At 42.0% G+C, this 15,162-nt stretch overlaps 1 protein-coding gene across 1 annotated transcript in view; it reads left to right on the forward strand.

Moving 5' to 3' along the window:
• Positions 1–15,162, forward strand: part of E2F7 (E2F transcription factor 7) — a 26,639-nt gene that overhangs the window by 7,705 nt on the left and 3,772 nt on the right. The window contains 9 exon segments of the mRNA XM_014518730.2: positions 135–303; positions 3,239–3,526; positions 4,535–4,693; positions 6,248–6,385; positions 7,240–7,434; positions 7,905–7,989; positions 11,167–11,707; positions 12,701–12,950; positions 14,791–15,161. Of these exon segments, the coding sequence (XP_014374216.1) occupies positions 135–303; positions 3,239–3,526; positions 4,535–4,693; positions 6,248–6,385; positions 7,240–7,434; positions 7,905–7,989; positions 11,167–11,707; positions 12,701–12,950; positions 14,791–15,161 (2,196 nt within the window).

The raw sequence follows: 15,162 nt of genomic DNA on the forward strand, positions 1-15,162 counted from the left end.
TGGGTATGTGTATTTTGTTTTTCTAATAGAAGTCTGTATTTTGAGAAATGCTAGAACATGAAAAATATCTTGTTTTACTACCATCCTGCTTTCTGAAGTTCTACAGCAGAGGGATACCATTTATTTTTTAACAGTATGATACAGTTGATGACATCGCAGCGGATGAATTTGACAAGCAGAGACCAAGCAGAAAACAGAAAAGCTTAGGACTCTTGTGCCAAAAGTTTCTAGCTCGTTATCCAAGTTACCCTTTGTCGACAGAAAAAACTACTATCTCCTTGGACGAAGTGGCTTCAAGTCTTGGTACGTATACCAGTGAGCACCAGTGTGAGACTGTGATAACTTCAGTCCTTAAATGTTTACCCATAAAAGATCCCTTAAAAGAAAGCAGAAGCACATTTTAAAAAAGACCAGTTCACAGAATACATTTAGGGGATGATTGCTTTAATGCTGAATACTCCAGCCCACCTGAATTCAACAGGAGCAGCAAGTCTTTAACACTTACACAAATCCCAACCACAGAAAGCAAGATTGCTTTCTGAGTGTCATCTTCCAGCAAATCCTGCTACTATTTATATATGCCTCGATTTTTAACTTTGGCCTAACTGAACTCTCAAGAAAGAGGTTTTATAAAGAATAAATCACATCAATTATGATTTTTTTTTGTATAGAGTTACAAATTGATAAGGAAAATTGAGTAGGTTTTATATTTTGATTCAGTAAAGCATCTGACAATATCTTCAGAAATCTTACCTACCCACATGGTCTCAGCTGTGAATGTTATCTTTTGGTATGAAAGCTGGCAAGAGGGCTACAAAGAGGGGAATGTGATAAAGTGCAAGAATTAAATTGGGTGGAAGTATCTAACCATTTGTTTCAGGGACCATTGTTAAATCCAGGATTATTACATTTCTTCATTAATCATTTGAGATAAGAATTAAAAACTGAGAGAGATTGTGAGGATCAGCCAAGACAGAAAAAATAATACAAAAGAACCAAGAGAGGTTATGCATAATTTCCACAGGACATGGCAGAATAAGACTACTACTGAATTAATGTAAAATACTACTTCTGAGAAAAAATAATTCAGAAGCCAGATATCTAAAGGAAGAAAAGTAGCAAATTAGCTGTGGACTTACAGGGGAAAAAACCCAGTTCAATATACTGTGGAAAGAAAAGTAGAGCAGGACTGAAGAGCTGGTGAGACCACTCCTTAAAATCTGTGCTTATTTCTGGGCAAGAGAAGAGACAGTTACAACAGAAGGATTTGGGGGGAAAAACAGATGGAGTGAAGGACTGGCTCCTGTGGAATTTTTAAAAAAGTGTTTTCAGACAATTTGAAGTTTTAAATGTTAGTCCCCTTTTTGCTAGAGTGACAGTCTCAATATTGTGACCTCCTGAAGCTAAACATCTGTAGTGCTCCATTCCTAAGTGGAATTAATACCATTTGCTGTAAATATATAAAGCTGTATTTACAAAGGTTCTGGCTTTGAACAGCTTGTTTAGAAGCCAGTGGTACAAAGTCACCATCTTTAAATGCCAGGAGAAAGGGGGAAATAGTTATTGTTCTTCTGCCCTTTGCAACAGTTTGCCTTCCCATATCCCACTGTCACTGGGACAGGGTGGTTTGAGTCAAGCTCTCAGCTTTAGTTCATATATTTTTCTCTTTCTGTTCCCTTTCTGTTTATGCACACATTCTTCAAAAGGCCTAAAATATCATTCTGGCTAATAAATTTTAGCCACGGGGCATCTGTCTGATCCAGTGGTCCCTGTGCAGCCATAATTCCCACTGGAGTCCATTGGCCCAAAGAAACATTAAGAAATGCAGGATCAGACAATGAATGGAGGACAAATAATGTCTTAAAACATAGGATGCACAGTTTTCACCAGTTCCACTGATTAAATCTTGCTTATTCTAACGCCAGCTGCCACACCAGTTGGCAGTATGCTGATGATTTCAGAGGTGGGAAGGCAGCTCGGATGTAGTTTACTACCAATTATATAATCTTGACATTATTTGCTTTCAGAGTATAGCATCTGAGATTAGGAGGGCTGCCAATCACTAAACAAGTATCTTGACAAAGCATGCCATTATCTCTCTTTCCCATAAACACACCATCCCTGTGCTTGGATTCTGTAGATAAAATCACGTAGGAGAGGGTTTATGATGCTAGTGTTCAAATAAGCTATCCTTGTAAAAAAACTGGCTGCATGCACATAGCACTCCACTCTTCTGTAATGCATTTTATTCAAGGTTTTCCACATCATTTTAAAATATTAATAAATTTATTATCCCAATGCCCAGGTGAAGCTGGTGAGCATTCTCCATATTTTCCAGATGGGTGAACAGTCACCTAGAGGTCCTGTGTTCCTTCAGGGAACCTTTCCCAATTTCCCAGTATTATTAACTGTTATTCAGCTTCACAGCCACTAGCAGTGGCAGATGGCCAGGTGCAGACAGCTGCTGCCAGCTCTTCATGCTCCGTGTCGCACAGACTTGCTTCGAGCAGAGTTAGATGACAATGTTTAAAATGGCCAGTGTAGCCAGTGGCGGGTTTGTATTGAGGTTCCAACACTTGCTAACACTAGTAAAGCTGAGCCACAGTTAACATTGGTGAGAAATTTTTAAAAATCATATTTGGGCTAGATAGTGAGAGCTTGCTTCAATACCTATTTGGGGTGGTCGGCCTAACTGTTGCTTCATGTGTCAAGTCCTTAGCACCTAGTGGGCACATCTACGTGAGATGCTACTACACAGTCATTACTGTGTATTTATTTAGCACTTGTGTAAACAAGTGCTAAATAAATGTGCACTAACCAAAGTTACTATGTAGTAGTGCTGGCGAACGCCTTTTAAGTGACGCTACTGCACAGTAGAGACTTGGCATGGTTTTTGTCATGCAATACTACTGCACAGTAGTATCGAGTTACTACACAGGCAGTGTCTCGTGTAGATGTGCCTATTTTGTTTGCAATGTGTACAACACACTATGCATTGCTAGAGCAGGGAGCTGGGCTGGAGGATTAATTCTTGTGGAGACAGAATCAGGCTTCATAAAATTTTACCTAGGAAAATGAGGAGAGGGAACTATGCTGGGAAGTTCGACAAGATCTTAGTCAGTGTACATGTGTGTGAAAAGAAGCGGGTGGGGGCAGCAACATTTTAATATTAGTAGTCCATTGGCTAGCCTGTGAAAAATTAATTGATTTCTAAGCCTTTCATGCTTCCTTGAAACAGGGGTTGAGCGGAGGCGTATCTATGACATAGTAAATGTTCTGGAGTCCTTGCACCTCGTGAGCCGTGTGGCCAAGAATCAATACTGTTGGCATGGGCAGCACAACCTGAGGCAAACTCTGAAAAGTCTTCAGGAAATAGGCTTGCTGCAGAAGTATGAAGAACTAATGGCATATTTCCAGCAGAAAGAGCAAGACCTCGAGTATAAATTTGGAGAGCGCAAGAAGGAGAATGTTTCAGATTCTCAAGACAGACCATTGCTTGACTTTTCAGAGGCAGACTGCCCCTCTGGTAAGCTGATGGTTCAGATGGAGCAGGCTGATCTGGTCACTGTCTTCAGCAGACAATAAGTTTTATTTTCTCCTTAACTTAGAACAGGGCTGTTCAACTTCTAAGTGGCTGGGGGCACCAGTAGAGCACTAGAGTATATTAAGGGTCTCTGGGCTGCATTTCCCCCCTCCCCCTGCTGCATCGTATTTGCTGTAAATTCTTCTCCCAACACCACACACTGCTGCATCGTGTGGGCAGCTCCCACTCTTGCTGTACTGTGGTCATGGGCTGCATCACCCTGCCCCCTGGGGCATGACCAGGAAGCACAGTGCAGGGAGGGGGAGCCTAGAGACCCTTGCTGCAGTAGCAGCTGCAGTGATAGGATGAGCAGTGACCAGGTAGAAGCCCAGGGGCTGCATATTAATCCTTTGCAGGCTGCATTTGGCCCATGGGCTGTTAGCTGGACTGCTGTGATTTAGAACATATTTTTATTATTTGTGAAAAACACTCAGTGAACTGACGAGATAAGGCTCCTCTTTTACCCACAACGCATCAAAGATTGCAGCACTTCCAATGATGCATCCAGCAGCCTCTTGTACAAGGCTTCATCATATGCTTTAATTCTCTCTATCCCTACTTCTAATTGCCTTGCTCCTATCGATCAAAGAAGTCAGAAGGCCCAATTTTTTTCACTATTTTGTTATGCTCTTTCTATGTTGGAATAAAGCTCGTCTGAGTCCACAAAATTACATTGGCACAAAAGTTGTGTAATGATGCAAAGAATCAGGTCCAGAGTCTCTTAGATTTAAAGCTAATTCTTTAAGATTTAGACTTTACTGCCTTTTGAAGAGAGCTAAACTATTTCTTGTCCATCTGTTTTACACAATTATTTGCTGCTTATAAAAAGATTTCTGCTTCCCAACAAGGAAATATTTTACTGGGTTTTTTTATGCATGAAAAACCTACTTAATGCTTTCTTGGCTTTGATGGATGACACATGCTGAGACTTGGGTGTTATTTGTAATGCAGCATCTGCAAACAGCAGAAAGGACAAGTCGTTGCGGATTATGAGCCAAAAGTTTGTCATGCTGTTCCTTGTCTCCAAAACCAAGATAGTTACTCTCGACGTTGCAGCAAAAATACTGATTGAAGAAAGCCAGGATGCAGCGGATCACAGCAAGTTTAAAAGTAAGGATTACTGTTAAGAGGTGAATTAATTACATACTGAGTGGTCTTGTCTACATGAGACACTTTACTGCACAGTAGCCAAATCTACTGTGCAGTAAAATGTCACCGTCTACACATGCAGGCACCTACTGTGCAGTAAATTTACTACCTGCATATGCATCTATTAAGTTCATGTGCAGGTAGTACACTTACTGCACCGTAAAGCCAAATAGCATTAATTGCACATATAGGCATGCCCAGTAAGGAAAATGGGGTCATATTCATACTTAAAAGCAGTAGATAATAATTGGAGCAGATAAGGAATCTTTCAACAAAACATCTTTTGGCAGAAAGGGGGAGGGAGGATTTCAGCCAATTCATAACATAAAATACTCAATTTTAAAAAATCATTTTCCCCTTTTAACCATTTAGACTTTTATCACAAAATATAAAAATTAAAAATGATTGTTAACATGTAATTTGATTTTTATTATTTAACTGAAATTTTTTTTTGGATTTTTGGTTCACAAATGTGTTTTATTTTTTTCTTTTGAGACTTATAACTTTCATCCCAGTTTGGGAGAGGAAAGCAATTTCCCATCTAGTTGCAACAGCAAATGAGATTTTTTTTAAAGACTGTTTAGAAGATTTAGGTACCCAGTTTCTATTTACATTAATGGAAATGGTGCTTTAAATCTCTTAGGTCAGCAATTAGCAACCCTTTTAGGCTGTAGGCAGGAATGACCCAGATGGGATCAAAGGGCATGCTAGGACATGGCTGTCACCACTGCTCTTCCCCCTTGTATCCCCACATCATGGGGAAGCCTTTTGTTGCTGTCACTGTCCCTGCTACAACATAGGGAAGGTTCCTGCTGCTGAAGCCTCCATGGGCTGGATCCAATGCTTCCACTGGCCAGTTCAGGCTTACAGGCCATAAGTTGCTGATCCCTGCCTTAGTAGTTTGTCAGTCTCAGCCAGTGTTGATCATATCTTCTGAGATTAAAGCTATGTCTGCTCTATCAATTTCCCAAATTAGGCATGTTGCATGTTTTATTTCCTGAACTGGCAGTAACGAAGTGCATTCACACAGCACTGCATATAAGCTAGTTAGTTCTGTTGCTCATCAGGACTGATAAGTGTGGGCACAATGCTTTATGAATGCTGCTACACTGCTGGTTTAGGAGGTAGCCTACACAGAGCATTGTGGTATGTCTGAGGTGCTGCAGCCTGGCCGTGTAAGTTTGCAGTGTGAACGAGCCAAGTCTTTTTCATTAAATACATACGACTGTCATAGAAAAAACTCTCTCCAACCCTCAAAACTTCAGGAGCGTAGGGGGTGAAAAGAGAAGTTTAACTGCACAATTTGAATTTAAGATGCCATGACACAGCTAAAACATCATGAAATGCACTGGAGTTAGAGGAATTAGAAAGAGTTCTTAAGAGTTACTTGTGCATAAGCTGATTTACCCCTTTCTGTCCATTCATGAAATCCATCTCAACTTTTTTGGCAGAAAGCCCTTGGCTTGTTCAGACATATTCACAACCTGTTTGTTTGTACTCTTGTTTACCTTTCAGCAAAGGTGCGAAGATTGTACGATATTGCCAACGTTCTGACCAGCTTGGGGCTCATAAAGAAAGTACATGTCACAGAAGAGCGGGGTCGCAAACCAGCCTTCAAGTGGATTGGGCCTGTGGAATTCAGTGGAAAAAGTGGTAATTTGAGTCTTTTGCTCTGGGAGCACCCTTCCCAATCTCCTTCTGCTGTGTTCCAGCTACAGACTGAGTCAGAATTAAGTGACTTTATACCCATGTACAAATAGTAGATGAATTTCCTAATGTTTGTTTCCTGCTGCTCCTTAAAAAATGTTATTGTCACAATGTCACAGCAACTGCTGAGATTGGAGATACTTTGAGATCCTGTGGCTGTTTGCATTTTACACTGATCTGCCTAACCACACAACATGCAAAGTAATGGAAAAATAAGGTCCACAGGACTTAGTTCTGGTCCTGGCTGTGGTCTACTGTGCTGCAAAGAGGACCATGAATCTGCCCTAAACAGGCAGCAGAATATCCTCCCTGTAAGGAGGAAATAGACTTAAAATCTAGAACTGCTTCTGTGCCTCATGGTCCCTGACATAGATGGTTTGTCTGAGAAGAAAAAAGGGGCAAGGCAAGGGCATCTCTACAACCTGGTGATCCTTGGCTACCAGAAATGTGCGTGGAAGCTAGTGCAAAATCGAGTCCTTTTGTTGCTTAATTCTGTACTTGAGAGTTGACAGTACCAGGGTCAAGGAGAAAGGTGGGTTAATATTACTGCTGCCTTTGCTGCTCTGTCCCTTTGTCTGTTCATTGTAGTCAGCAGAGCTTGGATACTGCAGACTCTGGGAGTGGAAGGGTGCCCTTTTCTTATACACTAATTTTAATGTTGTTTTGGGGTTATTACAAATTGCAGAGGATTGGAGCCAGAGGTTTCCTTAGTGTCCAGGTCAAAGCTCATTGCCAGGCAGACACTAGAATGACAACAGGTTTCCTTTAGATGATAACTTAAAAAAAACATATTCCTTTAGATGAGCCAAGAATGGACATTCCAACATCAGCTGCTTTACCAGAAATGAAGAGAGGAGTGTGTACCCAACATCAAACTTGTGCTAATGGGAAACAAAGACTCGCGCGGCATGCTTCGTTTAATGCTAGCCAGCCTTCTGAAGGCATCAAAAGGAAGGTCAACTCTGAACCCAGCAGCCCACATAGGGAGAGGCCAGGTAACTATCAAGGAGACTTGCTCTTTCTTACCCCGTTGGATTTTCCAATAGCAGTCACTTAGAGCTCTGGAGCCATGCTCTTATTTTTCAGTAAATTGTTCTGTTCTCTATAGACTGAAAGTGTAGTCGGTTTCTTCTGTTGAAATTTGGCACAGACAGATTAAGGTTCTTTAAATAGAAAGGGAACAGATACTTTGCTATATGGCTTCCTGTAAGATGGAGCTTACTGTGACAATCCAGTTTATAGCACTTAAGAATTAAAAAGCAGTCATAAGCCCTGCTAATTGGCCTTATTTTTCATGATGCTGAATGCTTCCTGCATATTGCAGGTTCTGACTCCAAATGATGAGTGGATATTATAAAAACCCACCCGAGTAGAAACATTGCTTTCCATTGTTTTATATTACCAATATCTGATTATGCTTGATTCATCTGTGTGTAATTAACTAAACATCCCATTGTTCTTTCAGCTTGTATTGTGGGTTCAGATGAATATTGCTCCAAAATGATAAATTTAGCAGCTGTCTGTAGACAGAAAATGGAAGAAGACACAAGGTGAGCTGCCTATTAAAACTCACACTCTGCTCCAGTTCATAACCTTTCTGCTTAATTTAAGGCCAAATGCTGTTCATAGGATAGAGATGCATAATCCCAGGTGACTTCCATTGGGGGAAAAATTGGGTCAGTGGTGTTTTGTTCTTTCATTTTCCTCTACAAGGTCCACGTGAACATGAATTAGTCTTAAATCTAGAAAAAGCTGAAAATGTTAAAGCAGTAAATTTAGGCCCCTGGCAGACAGACGTTACAGTTAAGAAACAACCAGTGTTGATTTGATTAAAATCAAATCAATTTAAATCACTGGTCAGGAAGCCTCCATTTAATTACTGTTTTCTACAAAAAGTGCATTCTTGTTGTTTGATATAACCTTAAAATATTATTCACAACTCGGAGATGGAGGTAGGTTTAATTTTTAGAAGATACACACTATACATTTTAAAGCAGTGATTTTATTTTGATATTTTTTCAAATTAATTTTGCAGCTACATTAGAGAACTGAATTATGATTTGGTTACTTTATTTACCAAAGCTAATTGAAACAGATATTTATGAAGTCATTGGGAGGTGAAGTGTCTCCAATTCACTAGATTAATCACGGGTATTTGGGGGATATTTTTGCCATGCTGTATTAGGGGGACATCAAATGAGTGCTGCAGCCGTATGTTATTAGCTTGGTGTTTTCTTCACTTTCTTCTTTTATGGCCTAGCAAGCCTGCTACCACGATAGGTTTTCCCTTCTACCATACCATTCATTCCCTCACTAGATCTCAAATCAATGGAGAGGCTATACTCAGAAACTTATTCCAAAAGACTTCTGAAATATTCTGCTCAAAATGTTTCTCTTTTGTTTTTACTGCCCTTCCCTCCTTGCATTCATCTCCAGACTCCTCCTCCTAGCCCAGATCTACTCCACCCCAAATAATCCTCTTCATTTAACTTCTTGAAACTTTGCACTTTTAGAGAGAGGTAAGGGCTTGACTCTGTATATAGACTTGCAGAGAGACAACAGGGCTGATGGGTGGGTAATCAGGTCTGTTCTCTCTTACCTTCATATACTGCTGTTAACAGGGATGTTGTCTCTGGAGACACAAATCCACACTTTGAGAACTGAAACTAAGCATCACAGAGATGCTTAATGGGATCTTCTAGACCAGGGGTAGGGAACCCCCGGCACGGGTTTCCAGAGTGTGGCACTCAAAGGCATTTTGCTTGGCGCACACGCCTCAGAGCAGGTAGCAGGGAAGGGGCCAGGGCTGCACTGCCTCAGCAAGGATCAAGCACCTCGTGGCTCCCCCACCATCCACCCCAGACGCGCCAACATCATACAAGTCAAGGTTGCGGGTGTTTTCGGCACTCTGCCCAAGAATATTACTGACCCCTGTTCTAGACTGAGCACTAAGTCCCACTGGGTAAAGTGGTTTTCTTTAATCTTTACTAATCTATAGAGAAACCTCTGGAAACCCCATAAGATCAGGCCCGTAACATAGTCCATGGCCTGTTGTGACCTATTTATAAAACCTTTTCTAAAAAGGTTGCATGAATATATTGTCTCAAATAGTATGTAATTAGAAGTTATAATCCCTATTCCATTAACATATCTTAAATTAAAACTCTCTTTATATAGGCTTTTTTTTTTTTTTTTAAAGCATTTTAAGAAAAACAATTTTTAAAAATCTGGTTTAAAAAAGTTGTTGATTTTTATCCACCCTGGACGTGATTAACCAGTTAATTTATGTCTTAAGTAGTAACTCGGCCAGATGTTCATGTAATTAATGGTGCAATAAAACAGGGAATAAGCCACAAAATTATTCAATAAAATGCATGCAGTAATTTTGTGGCTGGTCCTGGGCTCCCCTTGCACTGGCGAGTAACAAGCCAGGTGCCTGGCGAGCTTGCAGCTAAGAGTGCCAGTCAGCTCATTGGGCCTTCCCAGCTTTGGGAGTGCCTTAAGGGGACCTGAGACAGAAGTTCAATAAACCAATTAAACTAAATAGTGAAGTCTGATACATCCATCCCAGTTTATCTTAAACTGGTTTCAGCCATTTTGAACTTCTGTTGTCTTACACATTTGAAATTTGTTTCTGATCATTTATACCGGTTTGTGTAGAACTTCTGTCCTTAGCCCAAATGTTCCAAACCTTCTTTGCCAGTTCTATATGCAAGTTAATGCTTACTTAACTCCTTAACTGGGGTACAATATGTTAATTGGAAGCAATACCTCTACATAGTCTAGAGCTAACATAGCTCAACCTCTGGCCCACTGGCCAGATGTGGCTTGCGGAACCATTGTATCTGGCCTATGGGGCTTGCCACAGGTTGGAAAGTTTGACATCGGGGGAGCAGTGTCTGTTAATACAGCCATCACTCCCTCTTGCCAAATTCCCAAGCCCTATGTGCCTGGTCAAAGCCAGGTCACATTTGCCATGCCCCCTTTTCTTCATGGGCTGGGACCCTATCCCTTCCTCCCCCATAGGGACTAGGCCACACACACAGAGTCAGGCTATACCTGCCTTCCTCCTCCCCTGCGCAGGGCTGGGTTGTGACTGAACTACTCCCTCTTCCCCTGCAGGGCTGAGCCATGCCTGCTTCGCCCCTTTCACTCCCCTCCTCCCCACTCTGATCGGGTCCCCTGTGGAGCTAGGTGAAGCTCCCTTCCCCCCTGTGGGGCCAGGGTCAGGTCAGGCTTCCTGCTGCCCCGCTCCACCTGGCCAGATGTTGCCCATTGGCCCCAGGCACTGCCCATCTGGTCAGGTGGGGAAAAAGGTTGAGAACCACTTGCCTAGAGAGTAGGGTTGAAAACAGGACAGACCTTTGTGATGGGAAGAGATAAGCACACTGCAGAGTTGCTCCACTGTCACGATCCAGCTTCCTTGATGATCTTATCTTTTGTCTGTACCTATCGTGGTTTGAATTTATCTGTGGATGTACATTATGCAGCCATGCTAGCCCTTGACAGACAGAACTAAATTATAATGCAGCAGAAGCAGAATTGATGAATCAGCCTCTAAGTGATTTGACATGCAATGTAAATTACTCTCTTCATACCATATCTGAAAATTACTCATTTTGTCAGGTATTCTCCACACCTGGCTCCAGAGAACGGTTTTATTCAAGGATGGGGCATGGAGTTTAATTCTACACTAAATGCATTTCCCCTTTCTTTACCTTCTTTAGGAATAAAACTTGTGCCCCTGAAGGCATCTTGAATTTAGCAAGGAACCCAACCATAATCTCTCCCTTCTCTGTTCTTCTGGTTCCTAGGGACTCAGATTATTCCCTTAACTCTTTGCCTCACCGAGCATTTCCTGTTGCTCAATCAGACATGTTGCACCTCTCTCTGCCAAATGGAACAAATGGCCAAGTTCTGCAGCCTGCCATTTCAACAGTCTCCAAAACAGAGAATGAAAAACCAGCTGTGCTCCCCAACCAGCCCTTCGTTTGCTTCCCTTCCTCGTCCCTGTTTATGCTGTACGGCAATCTACAGGAAAGTCTCTCAAGGGAGAACTTCCCTATTTCAGGAGAAAAGGGTAACCGAAGCCCTGAGGAGCAGGCCTCACCCCTAAACCCACAAGCTGCTGTAAATTCGGTTACCTGCCACAAGCGCAGCTCCCAGAAATTAGCATCGCCCTCTATGCTTGTGGGCAGTGAAGAGCCAGCTGCCAAAAAGCCAGCTATGGAGCAGAGTGATGCCCCCATCTCACTGGTACTACCCAAGGTAAGAGTGTGCATTTAATTAGCGCTTGGGTTTTGCACTAGTAATAATGGCAGGGGAAAGGCTATTATCTCACTTGAAATAGTCTTTTCCCAGATGAAAATTCACTGCTAATATCTATTTATGCCACCTCCCACATGCAAATATAAATGTGGAGGGTTGATGGTATATATATCTGGTGTAGTGTTAATTGGAAGATGTGCACTGTGCTTCCAGTGAAACATATCTGCTTTGATGTGTGAGGTACAGCTTAGCTGCTCTACAAAACCAAGGCCCTGATTAGTTGTTACCTTAGAAAAACTTACAGGAAAGGAGTCTTGCCATTGTTTGTATCCCTTTGTGTAGTTCTGTCATGGAGATTCCTTCCAAAGTTGGCAGATCTTTGGGAAGCCCCATGCTTCAACACTGGTTGGCTCTGGCCCCAGTGAGACCCAGCCTGGCAGCATTGTTCAATCCATAGAGCTAGAGGGGAGGGAAGGGAAAGGTATCTTCTCCCTTCTCTCCAGTCTGCTTCTTTCAATAGCATCCCAATCCACCAGTTGCTCCCTGCAGTATGGGCCACTGAGCCACCTTCTGCAAAGGGAGGAGGGTTCCAGAGTTCTAAGTGCTCAAGGAGCTGTGCTCTAGCTCCAAATCAGTGTTATGAACTGGATGTGTTGGAAACGTATAGAAGGGCATTGTGGTGGCGGCTTTTTTCCCCCCTTCAAATCAACTAAAAGAAACAGTGCTGCATCCTGAGTGTTCCTGTAAGAGAATAAAAACTAAATAATATCCCTAACCACTGGAAACAAAATACAGCCCTGTGCAGAGAGCCTGGGCACCACTTAGACACTTACCTCCCATCTAACCTCTCAGAACAAAACTTGAATGGTGCAATTTTTTGTGCTGCCCCTCTGCACTGGTGTGACTCTCACTTTTAAATCAAGGAAGGGTGTGAGGTTACAGCATGGCACTATTTTAATTTGGATTCTTCACTTCTAATTCTGTTTCACTCAGAAGCCTTTTGAGTCAGCTGATGGGGAATCTCTCCTGGAAGGCAGCTGTGCATCTACTCTGCACATAGGAGCTTTTCATCTTGACCTAGGAACTCCTGCAGATGATAAGTCTGCAGAAAAGGATATAGCTAAATCTTTAGATTCTCTGGAGCAAGAAGAGCCATTGAGGAATAAAGACCATCAAGAAAAAGAGCAAGAAAATGGCAAACAGCCCTTTCTCCCACAGTATCTCTATCTTCAGCCTGCTGCTGGTAAGGATTGTAATCACATCTAGATGTATTCTGGCTGAAGGATGAAGGCCTGTTTTCAACATAAGTACCTAAAGTTAGATTCTGCAATCTGTATTTCTGCAAGCTGCAATGGCTTAATTCTCATAAGTGTTGTGGATTAAGTAGGCCATTGATTTCAGTGAGAGCTGTTTGTTATCAGCAGCTCTGAAAACTAGGCCACTTTTTATTTAAATAGCAAAATGCAGATCTAAGTGAATAGCTAGGGTCCTAAGTATTACAGAGCTACCTGCCTTACTCTTCACATTGCAATTGTACTTCTGAACCTTAGAAACCTTCTTATCCCTAAAAAAGAAAATACTAATTGCTAGCAGAGAGAAAACCTTAAATGTGCGTAACTAGTGCAGTGGTGGCCGCATGAGCCTGCAGAGGACGTGAAATAAAAATTCTAGGAGAACTTCACACAAGGTTCTGTGGATTCCATAGTCCTGGAATCTGCCTTGTTCCAGGATGTCATAGACCTCAGTCACTGTCATGATTGGCAGAATCTGCAATTCTGCCAGAATTGGCCATACTGAATCTACCAGGTACCTGAAACTTTATATTTTAACTCCCGGTCCTGTCTGCGACTACCACAAGTGCCATGGTGTTCCACAGTGGCAAGAAAAAACAGTTTGCATTCAAGAGTATAGAAAATTATAAGCTTAGGCTGGTGAATTAGGCAGGACAGCACAGCAACTGAGACCTAGGGTTCTGAGAAGCTGACTTGCTAAAGCCTGGTACAGTCTTTTCTGTTAACTGGTACACATTTGACAGGGGTGTCATCTGGATAACATCAAAAGACTGAGGGACAAGAAGTGGCCTCCTAGAGGACAGAATGGGAATAGAAAAAACAACTGAAAACAGTCAAAGAATTAGACATTAGTTGGTGCATCTACATGAGATGCTTAATGCACAGTAAACTAATTCTACTAGCACATCACAGCAAAAACCGTGCTAATGCGCTTATTGTGCAGTAGAATTAGTCTACTGTGCATTAAGTGCCACAAAAAGACCATGCACCATTGCTACTGCACATTTAGCACTGGCTACTGCGCATTTATGTAGTACCTCAGAGGTACTAAACTTAATGCACTGTAGCAATGGTGCATTAATGCAAGTGTAGACACACCCACTAAGTACTCTGGATTGTATACATGCTGGATAGAGGGAAGGGAAGGGTGCTGGGGAATTTAGAGGCTACTGCCTCAGAATCTGTTCTCGCTGTGACGAAGAGGCCATAGAAGTCAACAGGGTTTCGTGTGGGTACAGGGGTTTATCTGCATGGAGTTTGCAGGATGGAGGCCTTAGTAGGAAAATATCAGTCAAAGTGCTTGTAAGATCAGGCAAATTGGGGCCAATTCCATTGGGAAACAATGAAAGGCTTTCCATTAAATTCAGTAAATGTTGATGGGGCCTACGATGAATATGGGGAGCAGGGTTGTTTGATTTCAAGTTAAATATATGTTGTCCAATAACAAATTATTTCTATTAGTGTGGTAACAATTTATACATGCAGGGTGCACCTTATAGATCTTTCATTGCTTACTTATGCAGTAGCCAAGGTAGTTGGTATTTATGAACACAATCTAAATAGACAAAGAGAGAGAGAAGCTGAGAGAGAAGGCAATAGAGTGTACAGTACAAAATAAATAGTGAGCAGGTCTCTCAGGCATGTGGTCCATTACTTTCTGTGTTTTTGGTGTTTCCTAGGCAACTTCACTCTCTTCTGTTATTTTTCCCCTTTTTGAATAAAGAGGTAGTAACATAATTTCAGTTTGCCAACTGCATTAATTTGTGATATTTTTTTTCCTCTCTGCTTTAGGATTAAGTGGTTTTAACTTCCTGTTTTCGGCAAACCAACCTCACAGCGCAATTGGTCTGTCTCCAAGCCAGTTACCTTCGCCTAGCGTTCCCTGTGTGGTAATGCCCCCTACAGCCTTTGCACCCTTCCCTCTGATCTGCTCTCCAGCAATCACCAGTCCACTTTCCCCTGTTCCTTCTGGCTCCTTTCCAAATCCCGCATCCATGAGTTTCACTATGCCTGGCCTAGCATCAACAGCACCCATTTTCATTGGCACCACAGCAATGGTTACTCCAAAGACCTCCCAGTTACCTTCAGTGGATCCACAGCAACTGGCTCATTCTGCTGATTTTGCTGTGCACCTGAGTCCTGTACTCAGAAGATCCTGCAGCA

Source organism: Alligator sinensis, unplaced genomic scaffold (assembly GCF_000455745.1).
Source record: "Alligator sinensis unplaced genomic scaffold, ASM45574v1 scaffold465_1, whole genome shotgun sequence".
Lineage (NCBI taxonomy): Eukaryota > Metazoa > Chordata > Crocodylia > Alligatoridae > Alligator > Alligator sinensis.